Source organism: Podarcis erhardii, assembly GCF_964252035.2.
Source record: "Podarcis erhardii genome assembly, chromosome: 16".
NCBI lineage: Eukaryota > Metazoa > Chordata > Lepidosauria > Squamata > Lacertidae > Podarcis > Podarcis erhardii.
The window spans coordinates 27,662,329-27,682,611 of record NC_138514.1 but is presented as its reverse complement, the minus strand read 5'-3'; the positions used below and the strand labels follow the sequence as shown (position 1 = coordinate 27,682,611).

Here is a 20,283-nt window from a genome sequence, read left to right as displayed (position 1 = left end):
ATACAGGCAATTATTTAGTATTTTTAGGGTTGCTCTTCCTTTGCAGCTGCCTGCCAAATGTGCCAGAGGCATAAACAGAGCTCAATCCAGCTGCCGTCGTCTTTTCTCAGACTGTTCATTCATATTTTCCGCACCCCTCCCTCTGCAGCCTTGTGACTCATTTGCAGGCTGCATTTCACTTCTAGCTGACGAAATATCTGGAAAGTGACAAGGTTCCATCTGGAGAAGATGAATCAGGGAAAGTCTCTGGAAGAGCTTGAAAACACAAACACAAAGCAGGAAAAGAGAGGGGGGTCGTTGGGAAGAGCTTGTGAACAGTGGCAGTAGGGCCACTTGTACACACATAGAGAACGCCCAATGGCAGGGCCCGGCCAAGACCAAGACTCTTTGCTGCCTGAACCAGAAAAGCAGATGCTCCAGCATTTCACAGATGAAAGCAGGATCACAATACTAACACCTCCAATTCTTCTACCAAGGAACACTGCTGCCAGGGCCGTCTTTAGCAGATGCGGCACCGGGGTGCAAATATCCACCCAGCGCCCCAAAATTACCACGGATAGTGTTGGGGTGGCTGTAGCAATGCATGACCAGCTATCGTGGGGGGGGGGGCGCAACTCTTCCCCCATGCCACTGTGGGAGAGCGATCTTCGCAGAGGCTTAGATGTGAAGTTATGTCCCTCCCAAGCCACCGCGGGAGGAGAGCGCAGTTTCCCTCCCAAGCCTCCTCAGGAGGAGAGCAATCCTTGCAGAGGCTTGAGAGGGAAGCTGCACGCCTGCCAGCCTTATGGTTGGTGGGGCATAGCTGACGGGGGTGCAGGGAAAGGGGAGGCTGCCAGGAAAGCTGTGGATTTCCCCCACTTGCTGGGGCGCCCCTGAGAGGCCAGCACCCTGGCACAATGCACCACTAAACCCTATGGGAAAGATGGCTCTGACCGTGATGGAAACCAAGCACATGGAAACACCTTTTATCTTCCCACTGCAGCGGTACCTATTGATCTACTTGCACTGGCATGCTTTCAAACTGCTAGGCCGGCAGGAGTTGGGACAGAGCAACAGGAGCTCACCCTGTCACAGGGATTCAAACCGCCGACCTACCGATCGGCAACCCCAAGAGGCTCCGTGGTTTAGACCACAGCTCCACCCGTGTCCCAAATAAGCAAGCACACAATCACTGATAGATCCACCCGCCATTGTGAGGCTCAAAGCAATGAAGATGATGGCTCCCAAGCTGTTGCCATTGGCTGTGGGTTTCTTGTGATGTCACAAAAGCACTTGGCAACTGAGTGGATATAAAGGCAGGCCAAAGGAAAGGCCTTTTCTATTACCAGCAGGACACACCTGGCAATGGATGTGACATTCAGCACTGCCCAGGTTTATTTCACTTGGAGGAGGCAAACTGGTGAGTGGAATGAGGCAATCCTCTGGCAGTGGGATGCTAGGGAGCAATAATAAGGCAGGTTTGCTTGCTTGAAGGCTGCTGGTATCTGTGATTAGAAGCTGGAAGACACCTAATGATGGACCTCACAGTAGCTTCTGGCACAATGGGACACCAGGACCAGGGCCATCTTCAGCAAATTCAGCACCAGGGTGCAAATATCTGCCCAGCACCTTCAAATTACCACGAATAATGTTGGGGTGGCCATAGCTGCGCAATGCCAGCCATTGGGGGGGGGCCCTGCAACTCTTCCCCATGTCGCTGTGGGAGAGTGATCCCAGCAGAGGCTTGGGAGGGAAGCTGCAAACCCGCCAGCCTTATGGTTGCAGGGCGCAGCTGACGGGGGTTCAGGGAAAGGGGAGGCTGCCAGCAAAGCCGCGCAGCTCCCCCACTTGCTGGGTATGGGAAAGACGGTTCTGACTGCTGCCCTGTTGTATTTACATCCCTCCTTTTTCTCCAAGGAAGTGAAGGTATATGGTCCTCTCCCGCCTCCTGTAATTCCCACAGGTAAAAAAGGTATAGGACCCTTGGATGGCTAAGTCCAGTCCAAAGTGCCTATGGGGTGTGGCGCTCATCTCGTTTCAGGCCGAGGGAGTTGGTATTTGTCCACAGACAGCTTTCCAGGTCATGTGGCCAGCATGACTAAACCGCTTCTGGCGCAGCAGGACACCATGGCAGAAACCAGAGCTGTTTACCTTCCCGCCGCAGCGGTACCTATTTATCTACTTGCACTGTCGTGCTTTCAAACTGCTAGGTTGGTAGGAGCTGGGACAGAGCAACGGGAGCTCACCCTGTCACGAGGATTTGAACCGCCGACCTTCTGATCTGCAAGCCCAAGAGGTTCAGTGGTTTAGACCACAGCGGCACGACAACCCTGTGAAATAGGTTAGGGCTGAGAGGCAGTGACTGGCTCCCAAGGGCACCAAGTGAGCTTCATTACCAAGTAGGGGTTTGAACCTGGTCTCCCAGATCCAAGTCTGACACTTTGACCATTACCCCACACTGGCTTTGCATTTGTGTCTGTCTGTCTGCAGTGTGTCTGGTGACCATCGGGCTGGTAGGGCAGAATGCAAGGAGGCCACCAGTAGGTGGCGCCAGAGCCAATGACAGGGAGAGCTAACTCATTCTAGTTTTGTACCCATCCTCCCTGCTGAATTCCACAAGGGCAACACTCAGACTAAGGAAGAATCACATAGTCCAGGGGTCAGCAACCTTTTATTATTATTTTAGAAATTTCAACACAATAATTTTAACAAAAATACATCATCCACATAGTTTCCCCCTCCCCCTCCCCCCTAAACAAAAACCCCAACCTAAGTGCTGGCCATCAGGGCTGGAGGGCGGGCAGAGCTTTGGTAACCATATACCACTGTGCCTATCATTTATTTGCCTGACAAATAAATTATTATTTTAATTTCTCTATTGCTGCGTTGAATATTTCATTCCAGCTAAGCGTTAACCACAAGCAGGGTGCTACAGTGGGTTGGACTATATTTTTTTTTGGGGGGGGGAAATGAACGAATTCCTATGTCCCACAAATAACCCAGAGATGCCTTTTAAATAAAAGCACACATTCTACTCATGTAAAAACACGCTGATTCCCAGACCGTCCGTGGGCCGGATTGAGAAGGTGATTGGGCCGCATCCAGCCCACGGGCCTTAGGTTGCCTACCCCTGATATAGTCCAACCCCCCTGATAATTTGCTGTTGACATCATCACAACACCACATACAACACATTGAAACAGGTAGCCTCAAGATCCCAGCCAAATCTTTTTGTTGTTTCTGCCTCCGTGCAAATGAGATCACCACTGTGCATTTTCCATTGCTCTTCAAAGCCATGCCTGCAGGTCCGGCTTGAGAAAAGTTCAAATTCCAGACCTGAAAGTGGTGTTAGCAGTGGTGGTGGTCTCTTCCTCATTGACCACCAACTTTTACATGGGAGAACCTGCCTGTGACTTTTCCAGGGGAGCCTGTTGCAAGTGCTCTCTCCCCCTCTGCCGGCCAATTTCTAATACTGCAACAGCAATTCCAAAGACAGGTTCTGTTGCATTTTGCTCAAAGCTTTCCTTTTTTAGAGCAAAGATGCTTTGGAGTAGTTCTTCTCTGCACCAAAAAAAAAACCAAAAAAACAAAAAAAATTAAAAAGAAAAAGAATGAATGAAGGCCATAGCGCTCTCTCTCAAAATATTCTCTTCCTAGCAATATTTAGGAAGTCTCTTAACTTTGAGGTTGTGTTTTAGCTAGCATGTCTAATAATCCTAGATGGAAACCTTTTCCAAACATTTGTCTCATCCCCTTATAAAGCCATCAGGTCCCCTTAAGGCTGGGGAATCTCTTTCTGATTCAGGGCCACATTCCCATCCTTGCAACCTCAGGAACCCCATGCCAGGGTGGGGGGTGGGGGGCAGAGGCAAAATTGGGCAAAGCAATAGATGCACATTTTACCTTTGTATAATGGGCTAGTTTCTACACATGCACCCTCTAGCCTTGAGAGGGAGAAAACCCTTTTTCTACCCCATTTCTGGGGATAATTTTATAAGCTTCTATATCATGTGGGATTACTAACTGTCTTCTCACTTCTTCACCCCCCTGGATGGTGGGGCAAGGACTTCCCGATATAAAAGGTCCTTGCTCAAACAAAACCGTTCTGGGCACTCAGGAGTTAACGGCCTCTCCGACTCGGCTGCCTCAAAGTACATTTCTAACTCTATCTTCTTTTTGCTTTTTGGCAAAACTTGGAGTTTGACTTTTAGTCAAAGGAAACAAAAAGGTGTCTTTTCTTTCCTCACACTGATCATCCCCTTGCTGTCATTCAGCATTGTCTGCCTCTGCTACTGTATCCACCCCCTCAGGATTAGGTGACTGTGGGCTCCCTTTTGCTCTGGTAACCAAGAAAGTACTCTGCACATGTTCTAAAACGTCCCAACCAATGAGCACAGGGGTGGGAATTTCTTCCGAAAGGGCTACCTGCCACTTCCCTGCCCAGTTTTTGAACCTGACATCTATTTCCGCCGCCTTTAGGATCTCTGCTTGTTTTAATTTTAATTTTATTAATTTTCCTGGAATTATGGCTTCAGCCCTGATTATCTCCGGGTGGACTATAGTGACTTGTGTTCCCGTGTCCTTTAACCCGATATATCTTTTCCCTTCTATCCAGATATACTCTCCAGCGTTCTTTAACAAGAGTGGCGTCAGGGGCATAGCATGTAGGCGGTTGCTCGGGTGATTGCCCCGGGTGATTTTTCGGTGGGGGCAGCAGTGCTGCTCGTGCCGCCCTCCCTGAGCCTGCCCTGTGCCATTTTGCGAGGCTGGGATTGCAAAGCGGACCAGGGAGGGCAGTGTGAGAATGACACCATGCACCCTTTGATCCCAGCCTTGTCCTCGCGGGGCTGGGATTGAAGGGCGCGTGGCTGTTGCCTCCTTCTCCTGCAGCCCTTCCTAGGAGGTTCCCTCCTTCAGATGCCTGTCTGTCCTTCTGTGGTGTAGTGTAGTGGTCCTTCTGTCGTGTGGTGCCAGTGTGGTGTAGTGGTTAAGAGCGGTGGACTCGTAATCTGGTGAACCGGGTTCGCGTCTCCGCTCCTCCATATGCAGCTGCTGGGTGACCTTGGGCCAGTCACACTTCTCTGAAGTCTCTCAGCCCCACTCACCTCACAGAGTGTTTGTTGTGGGGGAGGAAGGGAAAGGAGAATGTTAGCCACTTTGAGACTCCTTTGGGTAGTGATAAAGCAGGATATCAAATCCAAACTCTCCTTCTTCTTCAACAACAACTCATGGAGAGTGATGGAGGCAGCGGAACGGGATACCCTCATAGCTTCCATGAACAGAGGGTGCTGCCTTACTGCGCACCATCCAGCTCAGTATCTCATACACAGCCTGGCTGTCGTTCTCCAGGAGTTGAGTGTGGGTTCTCTCCCAGTCCTCCCTAGAGATGCCAAGGACCGAACCGCTGCTGCCCCTGAAGAGGACTGTAGTTCTGCTCTGTTTTTTGCTGACCAGGCCACATCCAGAGTTGTGTCCAGCTCTGGGAACCACATTTTAAGGAGGACATCAACAAATGCTCTTGAGGGAAAACAGGTGTGGCATGGCCCAGATGTTCGCCCGCCTCTATTTTGTTATTTCAGAGAGATCTGAAGTCTCCAAAGAGAGGCAGAGGAAAGCTGTTTTGTAATCGGTGTTTGGTGAAGCATTTTCTTTTAACTACATTAACTGTGTTCTATTTTCAAGGATACTATCCCCTTGGTGGCATTATCTCGGAGTCTACATCATCTTAATAACCTTGCCTTGCATTGCATTCCTGAAGGAGATAATAAGCAGAGCCAGGAGCTTAGAGGGCAGCTGGGGGAGGGGGGAGCCACGGAAGCTGCAGATTATAATAAAATGTCTTTTCATTTTGAATGGGCAGTAACTGCCTGCCTGCTTTAATACTGCAATTGGGACTGAGTGAAAGGAATGAATGAATGAATTATATTTGTACGGGCTTTTAGCTATCCTGACTTTGTTACTTCTGGCCTTTCTGATCTATCCTGTTTCATTGACAGGCAAAATAAATATATTGTTGTGGCAAAAGGGGCTACAAATAAGGGGAACCATATCCACTCTTATTTGTCAAAGCAATACTCTGATGTAGAGCCAGTTCATTTGATGTTAGCGGCCTTCTCGTCCCTGATAAATTAAAAGCTAGCTATATTGCAGGCCTCCCATGTTCTGAGGCAAAAATCTATCACTCAGGTAGGAGATTGTAATCTCTGGCACTGGATAGTGAGAGGTCTGGAAACCAAAGCCCCATACCTTCTAACATTTCTTCGATGAAAATAGAGACATCCCTTGCAACATCTCTCCGATGAAAATAGGGACGTCCTATTCCACACCCTCCAACATTTCTCCAGTGAAAATAGAGATGTCCTAAGGCAAAGTGGGACATTCCAGGATCAAATTAGAACCCAGGACGGCTTCCGTAATTCTGAGAATGTCGCTGGGAAACAGGGACATTTGAAGGGTCTGAGGCCCATGAGCAACTGCTGAAAAAAAAATGTTTAAAGAAATATCCTAACACCATTATCCAAATCTATGGTGCAGCTCCCATCACCACATAACACTGAGACTACATAACACCGGTCTTGAAAGACCTACACTGGCTCACAGTACGTTTCCGAGCACAATTCAAAGTGTTGGTGCTGACCTTTAAAGCCCTAAACAGCCTCGGTCCAGTATACCTGAAGGAGCGTCTCCACCCCCATCGTTCTTCCCGGACACTGAGGTACAGCGTCAAGGGCCTTCTGGTGGTTCCTTCGCTGCGAGAAGCCAGGTTACAGGGAACCAGGCAGAGGGCCTTCTCGGTAGTGGCACCCGCCCTGTGGAACGCCCTCCCACCAGATGTCAAAGAGAAAAATAACTACTGTACCAGACTTTTAGAAGACATCTGAAGGCAGCCCTTTTTAGGGAAGCTTTTAATGTTTAAAAGACTACGGTATTTTTATATTCTGTTGAAAGCTGCTCAGAGTGGCTGGGGAAACCCAGCCAGATGGGCGGGGTATAAACAAATTATTATTATATTATCACCTCCTCTCAAAAAGGATAGCTGGAGAAGGTTCAGAAAGGAGCAACCAGAATGAAGTTGAAGTCTGAAGAATACCATTGCAAGCAACCTGATGATCATTGGACTAAGGAATGTTTCAACCTTTAAAATCCATTTTGAAATGCTTTTGTTTTAAAGGGTACACCTGCTTGCCGCCCTGGGCTCCTCGGGTAGGAAGAGCAAGATGTAAATTCAATAAATAATCAGGAACCATCATTACTGACAGCTGCACAGCAATATGCGCACAAGGGTAATCATGGAGCAAAGAAAATTGAGGTAGTACCAAAACTAAAGGTCTTTATTTCTCTTTCTCTTTTTTAAAAAATAAAAAATATATTATTTCAAAACAGGCCTCTGCAACCCACCTTCCCTTGGATTCATGCAGCAGGAACAACTGTTGACTGAAAAGCATGGCAGTGGTGTGTGTGTGTGTGTGTGTGTGTGTGTGTGTGTGTAAACCACTGAGCTGTGCCATTAAGTAAGGGGCCCATTCAGAGTCTCTGGCAGCCTTGGGAGTGTTTGATGCCATTGGCAAAGACGAGGTGCTCACATAGAACCACCATCTCTAAGGACTTTGGGCATTGCCAAAGAACCACACATTTCTCTCCTGCAGAGCGTCAGCATAAGGCCAGCCCAGGTGCAAGTCCTTGTTATCAGCTTTGTAGGAATGGAGGAGAAATTTGGTTCGGTTCACACGCAAACGTGAATCTATGCAATTCACACTGTGTGAACCGAGAGACACAGCCGTCCTTCAAAATTCGCACTTCTCTGAATTTTGCAACCTGTTCTTTCAGTCAAGCAGTGTGTGCAAAAAATTGTACACAGGTAAATGCATATGCTGGTGATAAGAGCAAACCAAAAATGCACTGTGTTTGGTAAAATATGCTTTGCATGCAAAAATGTGTGATGCAGGAGAAATTTCGTAGAAAAACTAAAAAAAGACATGAATATTATTAAGGATTGAATACTTAGTAGCTGGCAAGACTGGATGTGTGTGTGTGTGTGTGTGTTACAATTAAGTTTAGTTGACTAGTTATTTTTGCTATACATCAAAGAAAACCAATAAAACATTTTTTAAAAAAGCAAAAAAGTGTACATGAGAGTTTGCACTAAATGCTGATGCATTTTCACAAGGACTTCTTAAAATATATATAATTGCAAACTGATGTGGAAATGTGGACAACTGAACCTAAGATGGGGAAAAATGAGAATGAGAAAACTGCATCACAAGATTGTGAATTTCAAAGGACGGCTGTGTTTTAAGTCTGCATCTTGTTTCGTTGTTACTAGGAAAGTTCATCTTTAAATGCAAGTGGAATCGACCCCACATCCCTAGGCTAGTTTGACATTACTGGTTCCCTAACTTCCAAAAGAAACTACGTGCAATTTGGCTGCATCTATAGCGTAACTCCAAGAAGGACCATTGCTGCGTTTCCCTGTCTCTTCGACATACGTCCTCGGTTTCTGCACCATCCCCAGTCAGGAGTCCCAGAGGCTGTCTCAAATCCTCCCCAGACAGCTTGCATCTTGTCTTCTTTTATAGTGTTCCAGTGTCCACCTCAAGTTACTCTTAAAACCACGTCCTCTCAGTGTTCTCTGCACTGAGAATATTGGGGGAGTCTATAAAACAGCCTCTCCGAGCCGTAGAAGGGAGGCGAATCCTGTGCTTCCGGGGTCCAGCAGGAAGGGGTAGGTGGATAAATATCTCAGGTCAACAGCCACGTATTTGAGGAGAAGGAAGAGGAGGCGGGGCATGTGCTTGGTGAGTGGATCCTGCAAGAAGTTAAGAAGTAAATATATGAGGAAGAAAGGGGGGCAGCGGCAAAGCAAGCCGATGCTGTGAGCTGGGGCAGGACGCTCCGCGGGGCCTCCGAGGAGTTTTCCTGCCTCCTCCCACTCAGCCGCCCTACAGCTGAGGGAGAGGCGGCAGGCGGACAGTTTGGGGCAGTGCGGAGCCTACGGGCACCCAAGCCACCGCGTCAATCCCAGGAGAGACGTGTGGCTTGGGCGCACTGCAGGCCCCGCAGTGAGTGCCGCCCGGCATTTTGTCACCCCCCTCAGTGGTGTTTTTTTTTAAAAAAAACATTTAATAATTTTTTCAATACAAACAACAATTGCAAAAGACACATACAACAAAAACCATAATAACCCTAATAACACAATTTGACAATTCAGATTTGAATACACTGATATACCTATGACTACACCCTTGGACTGCAAGAAGATCAAACCTCTCCATTCTGAAGGAAATCAGCCCTGAGTGCTCACTGGAAGGACAGATCCTGAAGCTGAGGCTCCAATACTTTGGCCACCTCATGAGAAGAGAAGACTCCCTGGAAAAGGCCCTGATGTTGGGAAAGATGGAGGGCACAAGGAGAAGGGGACGAGATGGTTGGACAGTGTTCTCGAAGCTACAAACATGAGTTTGACCAAACTGCGGGGGGCAGTGGAAGACAGGAGTGCCTGGCGTGCTCTGGTCGATGGGGTCATGAAGAGTCAGACACGACTGAACGACTAAACAACAACAACACCCTTTTAAACAATATTTTCCCACCTCTCTCTCCTCCCCCTACTTCCCACCACTATCCGCCTTATCACTTAAATATTCCTTCCACATTTCTTCATATTTATCCATTCTTAATTTGCGTCGACACGCAATTCGTTTGTATGTAGCTAATCTGTCCATATTATCAATCCATGTGCTCAATGGAATCTTTTTGCGGCTCTTCCAATTCATCAAAACAAGATTTTCTTTGCTTCTGTGGTGACACCCGAGGTGGCCTGCCCCCCCACCACACCACCCTTCCTCCGCCCTTGGGGGGACGGACCAAGAAAGATACCAACCTTGGATGCCTATGCAATGTGCTCTCTGTGGGGGCTTCTCGTGCACTTGATCCAGAACCTGCAGTGAGCGTGGAATGCTGCAGCACGATTGCTGGCAGGAGTGAGGCCTTGTCAGCATGTAACACCTGTGCTCAGAGCTCGGCACTGGTTGCTGATTTGCTACCGGGCTGAGTTCAAGGTGTTGTTACTATTAGTATATAAAGCCCTTAGCAACTTGGGACCAGTTTCCTTGGGAGATTGCCTCACCCCCCCACCCCACCCCATCTATGGCCACTTGACTGCTTCAACATGCAGAACTGGCACGGTTACGGGTGCCACACAATACCCATTGCATAAGAAATCCATCTTTTAGTGTGGCTGCACCTACACGTTGGAACACCCTGCCTGTGGAAATCAGGCAGGCACTTTCACTGTACTCTTTTCAGCAGCTGCTGAAAACATTTTTATTTAGATAAGCCTACTAGATATGTAGGGATGCTGGTGGCGCTGTGGGTTAAACCACAGAGCCTAGGACTTGCCGATCAGAAGGTCGGCAGTTCGAATCCCCGCAACGGGGTGAGCTCCCGTTGCTCGGTCCCAGCTCCTGCCAACCTAGCAGTTCAAAAGCACAAAGTGCAAGTAGATAAACAGGTACCACTCCGGCAGGAAGGTAAACGGTGTTTCCGTGCGCTGCTCTGGTTCGCCAGCAGCGGCTTAGTCATGCTGGCCACATGACCCGGAAGCTGTACGCTGGCTCCCTCGGCCAATAAAGCGAGATGAGCGCCGCAACCCCAGAGTCGGCCACGACTGGACCTAACGGTTAGGGGTCCCTTTATCTTTACCTTTACTAGATATGTAGAATGTTGTTGCACGTTTTAGTCTGTTTTTAGTTTATTGCTGATTCTACCTTTTTTTGGATGTTTTACATCCTTGTTTTTAACATTTAAAAAACTGATAATTTCATTCTTCTTTGCCTTTTATGCTCTGATGGTTTTTGCTTTTTTTTAAAAAAAAAAAGTCGTGGTGTACCCATTTTATGAAATAAATAAATATGGTTGGCCAGGGGTTAGGACCAGATGATGCTCCAACTCTACAGTTCTATGATTTTCCAAGGTAAAATACTTGGGTCCTAAGTTGTTCAGGGCCTTATAAGTTAATATGACAATTTACGATGATTGTGATGGTGTGTTGTTCGATGTTGGTTTTATCTGTGAAATGGACGTCATGTGACCACATGCTTGATGGGTGAGGTTTTTGCATTTGGGACAAAATGATTGAACAGGATGTTTAGATGAGGACAGAAGAAGCTTAATTTGGGCTAAGTCCTGTTGAATTCAGTGGGATTTACTGCCAAGCAGACATGCATAGGTTTGCGCACTCAGTCACCGCCTCATTTTATACTGTTTTTCACAGCCACTTACAATTTCATTGAACAACCTTTTCCTTCCCGTGTAAGTCGCACATGACGGCATCTTCTTTTTCCTAAGATTTCCCCCACGCCAAAATAAAATAAATAAAATGAGAGACATGTTGGTTCATCTCGGCATCGCATCCCCAAAATTTCCTCTTTTTCACCGGGAGCAAAATGAAAGGTGGAAGGGTGGAAGGAAAGAAAGAACTTTATATGAATGGCTACAGGCTCCCTAGCTCTTTGAATTAAAGGAAAATAAATAAATAAACCTCACCCTGTCATGATGAGCCACATTCACACCATCTGTTTAAAGCACTATGATGCCCCTTGAATCATGCATGGCTTCCCCCCAAAGAATTCTGGGAGTTTTTAAGGGTGCTGAGAATTGTTAGGAGCCTCCTATTCTCCTCCCAGAACTTCAATTCTCAGAGTGATTTAACAGTCAACCCCTCTTCCCAGGGAACTCTGGGAATTATATCTCTGTGAGGGGAATGGGGTCTTCTAACAATTATCACACCCTTTAAAAAAAAACTACAGCTCCCAGAATGCTTTGGGGGAAGCCCTGACTGTCTAAAGTGGTATTGCAATGCTTTAAATGCATGTGACCCAAGTCAGAGCTGGCTGAAAACATTTTGCCGCCTGAGACAAAGGACAAGGTGATGCACCTTCCTCATTCCGGCTACAGAAGCCGACTGGTCCGGCGCTCAAATCTTATGTAAGCACTGGTGTTGGGGTAGATGCCCACACCACACCTGAGGACAGCTAAAGCGAGTGTAGGGCATAACGTGAAGCCCCCAATTCTGCCTTCCAACATCTCACTGCCACCCCTCAGCAACTAAGGCTGCCACCACACGCCACCTAACAGTAGAGCCGGCCTTGGGTCAACAGATCGTGGCATGGCTGCTGTTGCTTCTTGAGCATTACGGCCAAAAAAGGATTGGAATCTAAACCACCCTCTTCCAAGCCCAAACCGTTAACCACGGCGAGCGGCAGACGCAGCCCAGATTTATGGTGTGTTGCGGCCCTTCTGGAGAGGAGGAAGAACGTGATGCCTACTCACAGGTTTGATGGAATCCTGTTCTGCATACTTGAACTTCTTCTGCTTGTAGTAGTCCCGGTTGGATAGGAAGTTGAGCAGAAGGAGATCACAAAGTACAGAGGCCTGCAGAAGACAAAACAGGACTTCCAGTGTTGTTGACATGTGCTTTGGGTGGCTACAGATGGACCTGAGTGACGATGCCCTCCTGCCATTCCCACAGACACTCTCACTTTCCTTATTTACAAGGTAATGAAGTCTCTGTTTTCTACCATGTGCTCCTTCTAAAGCTAGTTTTGTCTCTCATTATAATCTTTCACAGAAAAATTGAGTCTTTGGAAGCTAAATCTCTGAAAGGGAGGTGAATGTCAGTGTACTCACACGGGTAGAAAAAATCAGCACATGGACTCCGACTAACATTGGGAATAACTTTCTTAAAAGCTGTTCAACAGTGGAATGGACCAGACCCTTCAAGTGTTCCTCTTTTCCAGGGACATTATGGGATTCACAGAAGCTGTCCTGGTTTCTGATTTGATCCCGGAATATCCCGCTTTTCCTTAGTGTATTTTTTGTCTTTGTGGAAGCCGCCCAGAGTGGCTGGGGAAACCCAGCCAGATGGGCGGGGTACAAATAAATTATTATTATTATTATTATTATTATTATTATTATTATTATTATTATTATTAGGATGTCCCTATTTTCATTGGAGAGACGTTGGAGGGTATAATGGACTCCCTTAGAAGCTGGTGGACCCTCCTTTGTTGGAGGTTTTTAAGCAGAGGCTTGATGACATCTCCCAAAGACTTCTGGGAACTGTAGTTTGTTAAGGGTGCTGTGAGGCTCCTATGCCCCTCACAGAGCTTCAGTTCCCAAAGTGGTTGAACAATCAGTCCCTCTTTCCAGGGATCTTTGTGAGGGGAACATGGGGTCTCCTAACAACTCTCAGCACCCTTAACTCCAGGATGCCATGACCATCAGAAGTGGCACCAGAGTATTTTAAATGGATGGTGTGAATGTGGCCTGAAAAAACCACACAGACCACCTGGTCACAGTCTTCCCAACAATGGCGAGATGGGTTGCATGTTGCATTTAAACTATAGCCATTGAATCCAAATTGGCTTCTATGCCAATAATTTGGCATGCAGATCTCTGGCAAATCTGTGTCTTCTTCTGTCCTCTCTTTATGTTGATGCATTAAGTGACAACAACCCTCGAGGTTGTAAATGCCTGCAGATTCTTTTGGAGTTTCACCTGTCTCATAGCCAGAATAGAGCTTAATTCGTTCTTAACCTGAAACTGTCCTTAACCTGAAGCACCACTTTAGCTAATGGGGCCTCCTGCTGCCGCTGCACGATTTCTAGTCCCATCCTGAGGTAAAGTTCTTAACCCGAGGTACTATTTCTGGGTTAGCGGAGTCTGTAACCTGAAGCATCTGTAACCCGAGGTACCACTGTACTTCCTTACACAGCACATAGTGAAACTGGGGAACTCCCTGCCACAGGAGGCAGTGATGGCGACCAACTTGGATGGCTCTACAAGAGAATTAGATTAATGGAGAAAAGGACCGTCAGTGGCTACTAGCCATGGTGGCTGTGTTCTGTCTGCTGTTGGAGGTGCTGTTGTTGATTCTGAATTCCAGTGGCTGGGCGTTACAAGTGAGGAGAGTGCTCTTGCACCCGGGTCCTGCTTCAGAGTTTGCCACAGCCATCTGGTTGGCCACAGTGAGACTAGACAGACCCTCTAGGGCCTGATCTAGCAGCCAGACTCCTCCGGGGTTCTTCATAACAGCACTTACCACTCCAAAGATGCCAATCCCGGAGCCTATGGTTGTCATCGTTGGAATAATGTCAAATTTTCCTGCCTGGATAGGAACAGAGATGGCAAGGGGAGAACTGTTAGTGTCCTTTATGGCCACCAAAGAAAGCAAGTGAGCTTTGATTGGTTAATTCTACACAACTGTGGGTGATTAAAGCTGCAGGAAGGGGTGTGGCCTGGGAATGCCCCACCCCCTGATATGCATCTTGCTTGGGAATAAATTCCATCTAACACAACAGGAGTTTCACAATATGGAGTGCATGATCTGCACCCAATGCAGGTAAACCTTCTGCTTGAGCTATCTACCTGGGACTGAGAGGCACTGAGGTATAGTGGTTAGAGGAGTAGTGAGGAACCTTCATCCCTCCAGATGTTTCTGAACTCTCAGCTTCCATCATCCTGCCTGGGGCTGATGGGAGTTGGACTCCAGTTAACACCTGGAGGGCCACAAGTTCCCTTCTTTGGGTTAGAGCAACTGACAAGGAGACCCGAGTTCAAATCCTCACTCAACCAAGAAGTTTGGGCTCATCATACTTGCTCCTGGTGTCACCTACCTCACAAGGTTGTTGTGAGGATGAGATGGGGGTGGAGAACTATGTATACTGCCCCGAACGCCTTTAAGAAAAGCTGGGATAGATGAGGGGGTGAGGGTTGGTCAAACCAGGGACACAGCTAGGATGGCCAGGTCAGGAGCATCCCAGACCCTGAGATTTCAAGGTCCAAACCTGAGACATAGGGATGGCCCCATGTAATGTCATGGGGCAGGCCCTGGAGATGGAGGTTAATTGGGAAAGGGGAGCAGAGGAAGGCAACCCACCGACCCAGATAGTCTAGGCCAGTGTTTCCCAACCTTGGGTCTCCAGCTGTTTTTGGACTACAACTCCCATCATCCCTAGCTAGCAAGACCAGTGGTCAGGGATGATGGCAACTGTAGTCCAAAAAGAGCTGGAGACCCAAGGTTGGGAAACACTGGTCTAGGCTATAATTTGCAGCCAGCAAGCTGCATGCACATTCTTCTCAATATTTTTATTATTATTGAAGGCGCTTTTGCGCACCTCGAGATTCAAGCCCTACCTGGAGATTTATTGTTCTGCCCAGACACTGAGGTCCAGCGCTGAGGGCCTTCTGGCGGTTCCCTCACTGCGAGAAGCCAAGTTACAGGGAACCAGGCAGAGTGCCTTCTTGGTAGTGGCACCCGCCCTGTGGAACGCCCTCCCACCAGATGTCAAAGAGAACAACTACTACCAGACTTTTAGAAGACATCTGAAGGCAGCCCTGTTTAGGGAAGCTTTTAATGTTTGATGCATTACTGTATTTTAATATTTTGTTGGGGGCCGCCCAGGGTGGCTGGGGAAGCCCAGCCAGATGGGCCAGGTATAAATAATAAAATATATTATTATTATTATTATTATTATTATTATTATTATTATTATTATCATCATCATCATCATCATCATCATCCCTGCCACCTGGAGGGAGCCAGGCAAATCTAGATATTTCAGGAGGTCTGACAACCCTACCCGCAGCTGCATTTGACTGACGTTGCCCAGCCTACTTGGAAGGAAGGCTCCACTCACAACAATCGAGGCCACAAGGAGAAAACACCAACCATTTTTCAAAGCGAGCCTTACCTTCCCGTTCACCAGAATGTCAAATCGGATGCCAAACACCTTGTACAGGGTTCTTAGGTCTCTTCCATTTTCTCTGTAATATTTGGCGTACCTTTCAAAGCAAAAAGAGGCAATTTGTATGCATGAAAACGAACAAGGGTTCCTGGAACTGGAATCCTCAGGGTCTCTCTCTGTCTGGCCCTCAAGGCTCTCCTCAGGCCGCCCCCCTCACAGCAGTGCTCTCCCCCATGTATGATGCCAGCAGCTGGCATTTATTTGTGAGTGGCATATTGGTTAGAGTGACGGACTAGGACCTAGGAGAGACTAGGGTTCAAATCCCCCCACCCAGCCATGGATGTGACCTTGAGGACCAGTCCTTGCCTCTCTCCGGCTGACCTACCTCACAGGGTTGTTGTGAGGAAAAAATGGAGAGGGAGAAGAGCTGAGCGTGCCGCGTTGAGCTCCTTGGAGGCAAAGGTGGGGATACAAATGGAATAAATAAATAAGGGGGGGGGGGAGATGGACAGACGGGACAGAACAACTCCAAAAGGCCACCGTACCTGAAGTTGAACCCTGGAGAGAGGTTGTTTTCATCATTGTAAAGTCCATGGAACCGGTAAACGGGCACACAGTGCCTCACAAGCCAGTCGAGGTCACAGTCCCAGGAGATGGTGATGCCAACGACGCCCCCCTGCCCAGGGGAACAAGAGGGCATCCTAAATTTTGGGGGGGCCTAAGAGAGTGGGGCCCTAAGCTATAGCTTGTAGCTTATAAGTAAATCTGGCACGGCCTGCAAAACTGGTTTGCGTCTGAAGGAGTTGGAGCCATCCATGCCTGCTTAGCACCCTACCCACTTTGACTCAGCACCTACTCTAGTCAACCCATTTCCCCTTGCCCAGACTGGCCAGGAGGAAGTCCTCACCTTAAGGGCGAGAACGGAAAACTTCTGCCCGGATTCCTCCACCACGTACCCCAGCTCAAACACAGGACACAGGGGGTCCCTGTCTTTGTGGTAGGTGCAGTTCGCGAGGTAGTCCTTGGTGACTCGCTCCACAAGGTTACGTCTGTAGAAGAGGAAGAAACAAACCCAGTCATCTCTGTTTGCAGATGGCTCACTAAATGAGGGTTGTTAACTGGGCTGCCAGCTGCCTTGAGCATCATGCCGTGAGCGGAAAAGGCAGGGTAGATTCAAGACAGGACTCCACCTGGAGTCCTGTGTCCAGCTTCATTATACAGCTTCCAGAGTGAAATATACTCGGAGTCGAGTGTGGATTTCATGCTCTTTATTCAGCTCATAGTAGTGAGGAGGAATGGAAGTTCTCCCAAAATGTCTGCTTTATATACATTATTTACATAATTGGCCCCACGTGATTGGCTAATTCCAGGATTCTCCTGTAGGCCAATCCAGTTGCGGATTCACTTTCAGCTGGAGTTGGATTGGGTGGCTCCTGTGGCCCAATAAGACTGCTGCATTCTGGATCCTATTGTTCTAGGACCAATCAGACTGCTGCATTCTGAATCCTATTGTTCTAGGACCAATCAGACTGTTGCATTCTGAATCCAATTTGGATCCTATTTAACTCGGTACATAACACAGAGGATGCTGAAGACCCACCTCTTTGCCCCGGCTTGAGCTGTACGATTTTAGGACCTACTTTATTTTTATGATTCTAACTTTTTAAAAAATTAAATAATTCTTATTAGTTTTACATCACAATAATCCAATAAAAGCCTCATTATAACAATGCCAAATTATAATACCATTAATAATGCCAATCATTCCAAAGCCAAGTTATACAATTTAGGTGCTCCCCCTCCCCCCGTGTACTAGAATTGATGGTTTGATGATGATTTACTATATTTCTGCATTCCAAAATCTTATGAATTTCCATTACACTCCAGTCAGAATAACAAACACTTATACGATTCTAACTGCTTTTAAACTGTTTTTAATTTTATAAGTCACCTTGGAGGGGCAGGTAATATAAGAACAACACAACAACAACAACAACAACAACAACAACAACAACAACAACAACATTACCGTATAGCATGAGGACTGTCCCACACGATCTCATGGATCCTGGGCTTACCTGGCGACTTTGAACTTGGGGAAGGTGATACTGTTCTTGATAAACAAGGTGAAGTTTTCAGCCGCCAGAAGCAGAGGGGGGCTGTAAGACAAAAGAAGGATTAGTGCCTATGTGTCAAAATGCCTGTGTCCAAAGGAGGTTGGGATACCCTTCCACCTTACTTGTTTACAAAATTATATGCCACTATTAATAAAAACAATCCAGAGCCATTAGCAACAATTAAAACCATATACAAACACAAGCACACATAAAAAATGCACACACAAAACCCTCCCAGTTCATGCTGTGTTGAGGATCCCAGGAATAGACAATCATTGATTAGATGGACCCAATGGTCTAAGAGACAACATCCTACATTCTTCTGATTTTATGAGGACTAGTGTCGCTTGGATGAGAAAGCAGAGACTTACTTAGGAACTTTGTCATCGATCTCCACCGGACACCACCCAAAGATCTCGCAGGTTTTCTCTGTGTGGCTAAAATTCACACACTTCCCAGTCATGATACCTGCAGAAAATGGAAAACACAGTCCGGTTAGTAAAAGATCATCTAAGAGACCAGCATGAGCTATTTGCAGTCTTTGGATAAAGCTCTACTGCACTCTAACCCAGGCATAGGCAAACTTGGCCCTCCAGATGTTTTGAGACTACAGTTCCCATCATCCCTGACCACTGGTCCTATTAGCTAGGGATGATGGGAGTTGTAGTCCCAAAACATCTGGAGGGCCAAGTTTGCCCATGCCTCCTCTAACCCATGATTTCCTCCAGCAGCTTGTAAACCTGTGAAGGGAAACTTCTGCGTTTAATCTATGCACTTCACCTTGAAAGCTTTAGACCAGGGATGGGGAACTTGTGGGTCTCCAGAGGTTGAAGAATTATAACTCCCATCCTCCTCCCTGACATATTGCCACACTAGCCAGGGCTGATGGCAGTCAAATCAACACAGAAGTTTATAACATTATGCATGGCATGGAGAGAGTGGATAGAGAAAAGCTTTTTGCCCTCTCGTTTGCAGCCCTGCCCTTATTTCATGCAAATCTGGGATGGTGATGTTAATCCTCCAATGCGGGCTGTGTGACGACAGCCTTACGTTTTTTATATATATAGGAAGATATATAATGAGTCACAGGGTGAACGCAACAAGGGCTTATTGCCTGCACGGTTTCCTTCTCACCTTGGCCCTGACGAAGGAACTTTCCGGCAGTGCATTCGCTGTCTTGGTCACATTTCCCTGCTTCGGGATGCTGAGATAAGGGCAGAAAAAACGTGTGTCACTCAACAACCAGGATGTAAATTTACATCACATCTCTTTTGCATTCTTACATCAGGTACATCATTGCTGGGGACTCTGTGGCCCTCCAGACACTGCTGGACTAAAACTCCGACCACCCCTGATTGTTGGGATGGGAAGAATCAAACTAGTAATGGAGGAGCACAAGTCAGGCTGCATGCTTGGAAGGTTTGCTGAGGAAGTGAGTCTCACTTCACTGGGGGTTACAGGATGGAAGCAGCAAGACTTGGGAGATGGTGTGTGTTGGTGGAGGGGCAGGTTCCTGATGGCGGATGACCTTGTGTGGTATGGAAAGGAGGACAAGAAACAAAGTTTTATGGCATTGTCTGCATCAGCTTGATGCATCCCTGAAAATAGCACAAGGACTCTCATCCCGTTACTTGTTTTGCTTTGTCCCTGATTAGTGCTCTGCTCCTTGGTAGTTTGCCAGGAAAGCACTTCATTAAAGCACTTCAATTAATTTGTACAAACGTCTTGCGACATCCCTCATCCTGGCCACTTTACAGACCTTTCACCCTTCCTAGTCGGGACCTTTTGGAACTCCCCCCTATTAACATTTATGCTCATTTCTTTTCAGGGTTTGGGCTCTCCTGTTCTTGCACAATTGCTGCTACTTCCCACTGGGGCAAAAACACTCCCTTCTGAATCATCTGCGTCTGCCGCAGAAAGCTTTGCAATATCAGTGACCTCTGATTACATTAAATTCCTGGGCTTTGCAGAGGGAGGGAGGTGGGAGACAGAATCTGTTACTCTTCATTCCATTCCTAGCCTTAAACTTGCAGAGCTTTTGCTCGTGCCTGTTAGTTTTGCCAACTTTCCCCCATTTGAAACTGTTCTCTACAGTGGTACCTCAGGTTAAGAACTTAATTCGTTCTGGAGGCCTGTTCTTAACCTGAAACTGTTCTTAACCTGAAGTACCACTTTAGCTAATGGGGCCTCCTGCTGCCGCTGCGCTGCTGCTGCACGATTTCTGTTCTCATCCTGAAGCAAAGTTCTTAACCCAAGGTAATATTTCTGGGTTAGCGGAGTCTGTAACCTGAAGCGTATGTAACCTGAAGCATCTTTAACCCAAGGTACCACTGTATTTAATTTGGGCTTTCGTGGTAAAATAAGAAGGCAGTTGACAGGGTGTCCTCTTGAATGTTTTAGCCAGATGATGGAATCTTATTATCATGGTTTGCCTGCTTGTATCT

General features: G+C 47.2%; 1 protein-coding gene and 1 long non-coding RNA gene across 3 annotated transcripts in view; one reads left to right on the top strand and one right to left on the bottom strand.

Moving 5' to 3' along the window:
- The first annotated feature begins 1,337 nt into the window (after positions 1-1,337).
- Positions 1,338-19,930, top strand: LOC309331458. Of its 2 annotated transcripts, XR_014151859.1 has the most exons (4): positions 1,338-1,399; positions 1,897-1,942; positions 7,151-7,288; positions 19,128-19,930. It is a non-coding gene; the product is annotated as an uncharacterized lncRNA (long non-coding RNA). The 2 variants fall into 2 exon arrangements; XR_014151860.1 differs by lacking the exon at positions 19,128-19,930 and having other exon boundaries at positions 7,151-7,574.
- P2RX1 (purinergic receptor P2X 1) overlaps positions 7,284-20,283 on the bottom strand; it is a 29,465-nt gene continuing 16,465 nt past the window's right edge. Inside the window, exons 4-13 of the mRNA XM_081843600.1 lie at positions 18,974-19,043; positions 18,211-18,307; positions 17,801-17,881; positions 16,630-16,771; positions 16,268-16,398; positions 15,729-15,819; positions 14,078-14,143; positions 12,307-12,408; positions 11,257-11,317; positions 7,284-8,785 (exon numbers count right to left, since the gene is read on the bottom strand). Coding sequence (XP_081699726.1) covers positions 11,261-11,317; positions 12,307-12,408; positions 14,078-14,143; positions 15,729-15,819; positions 16,268-16,398; positions 16,630-16,771; positions 17,801-17,881; positions 18,211-18,307; positions 18,974-19,043 — 837 coding nt within the window. The 3' untranslated portion in view covers positions 7,284-8,785; positions 11,257-11,260. The remainder of the gene's footprint in view (positions 8,786-11,256; positions 11,318-12,306; positions 12,409-14,077; positions 14,144-15,728; positions 15,820-16,267; positions 16,399-16,629; positions 16,772-17,800; positions 17,882-18,210; positions 18,308-18,973; positions 19,044-20,283) is intronic.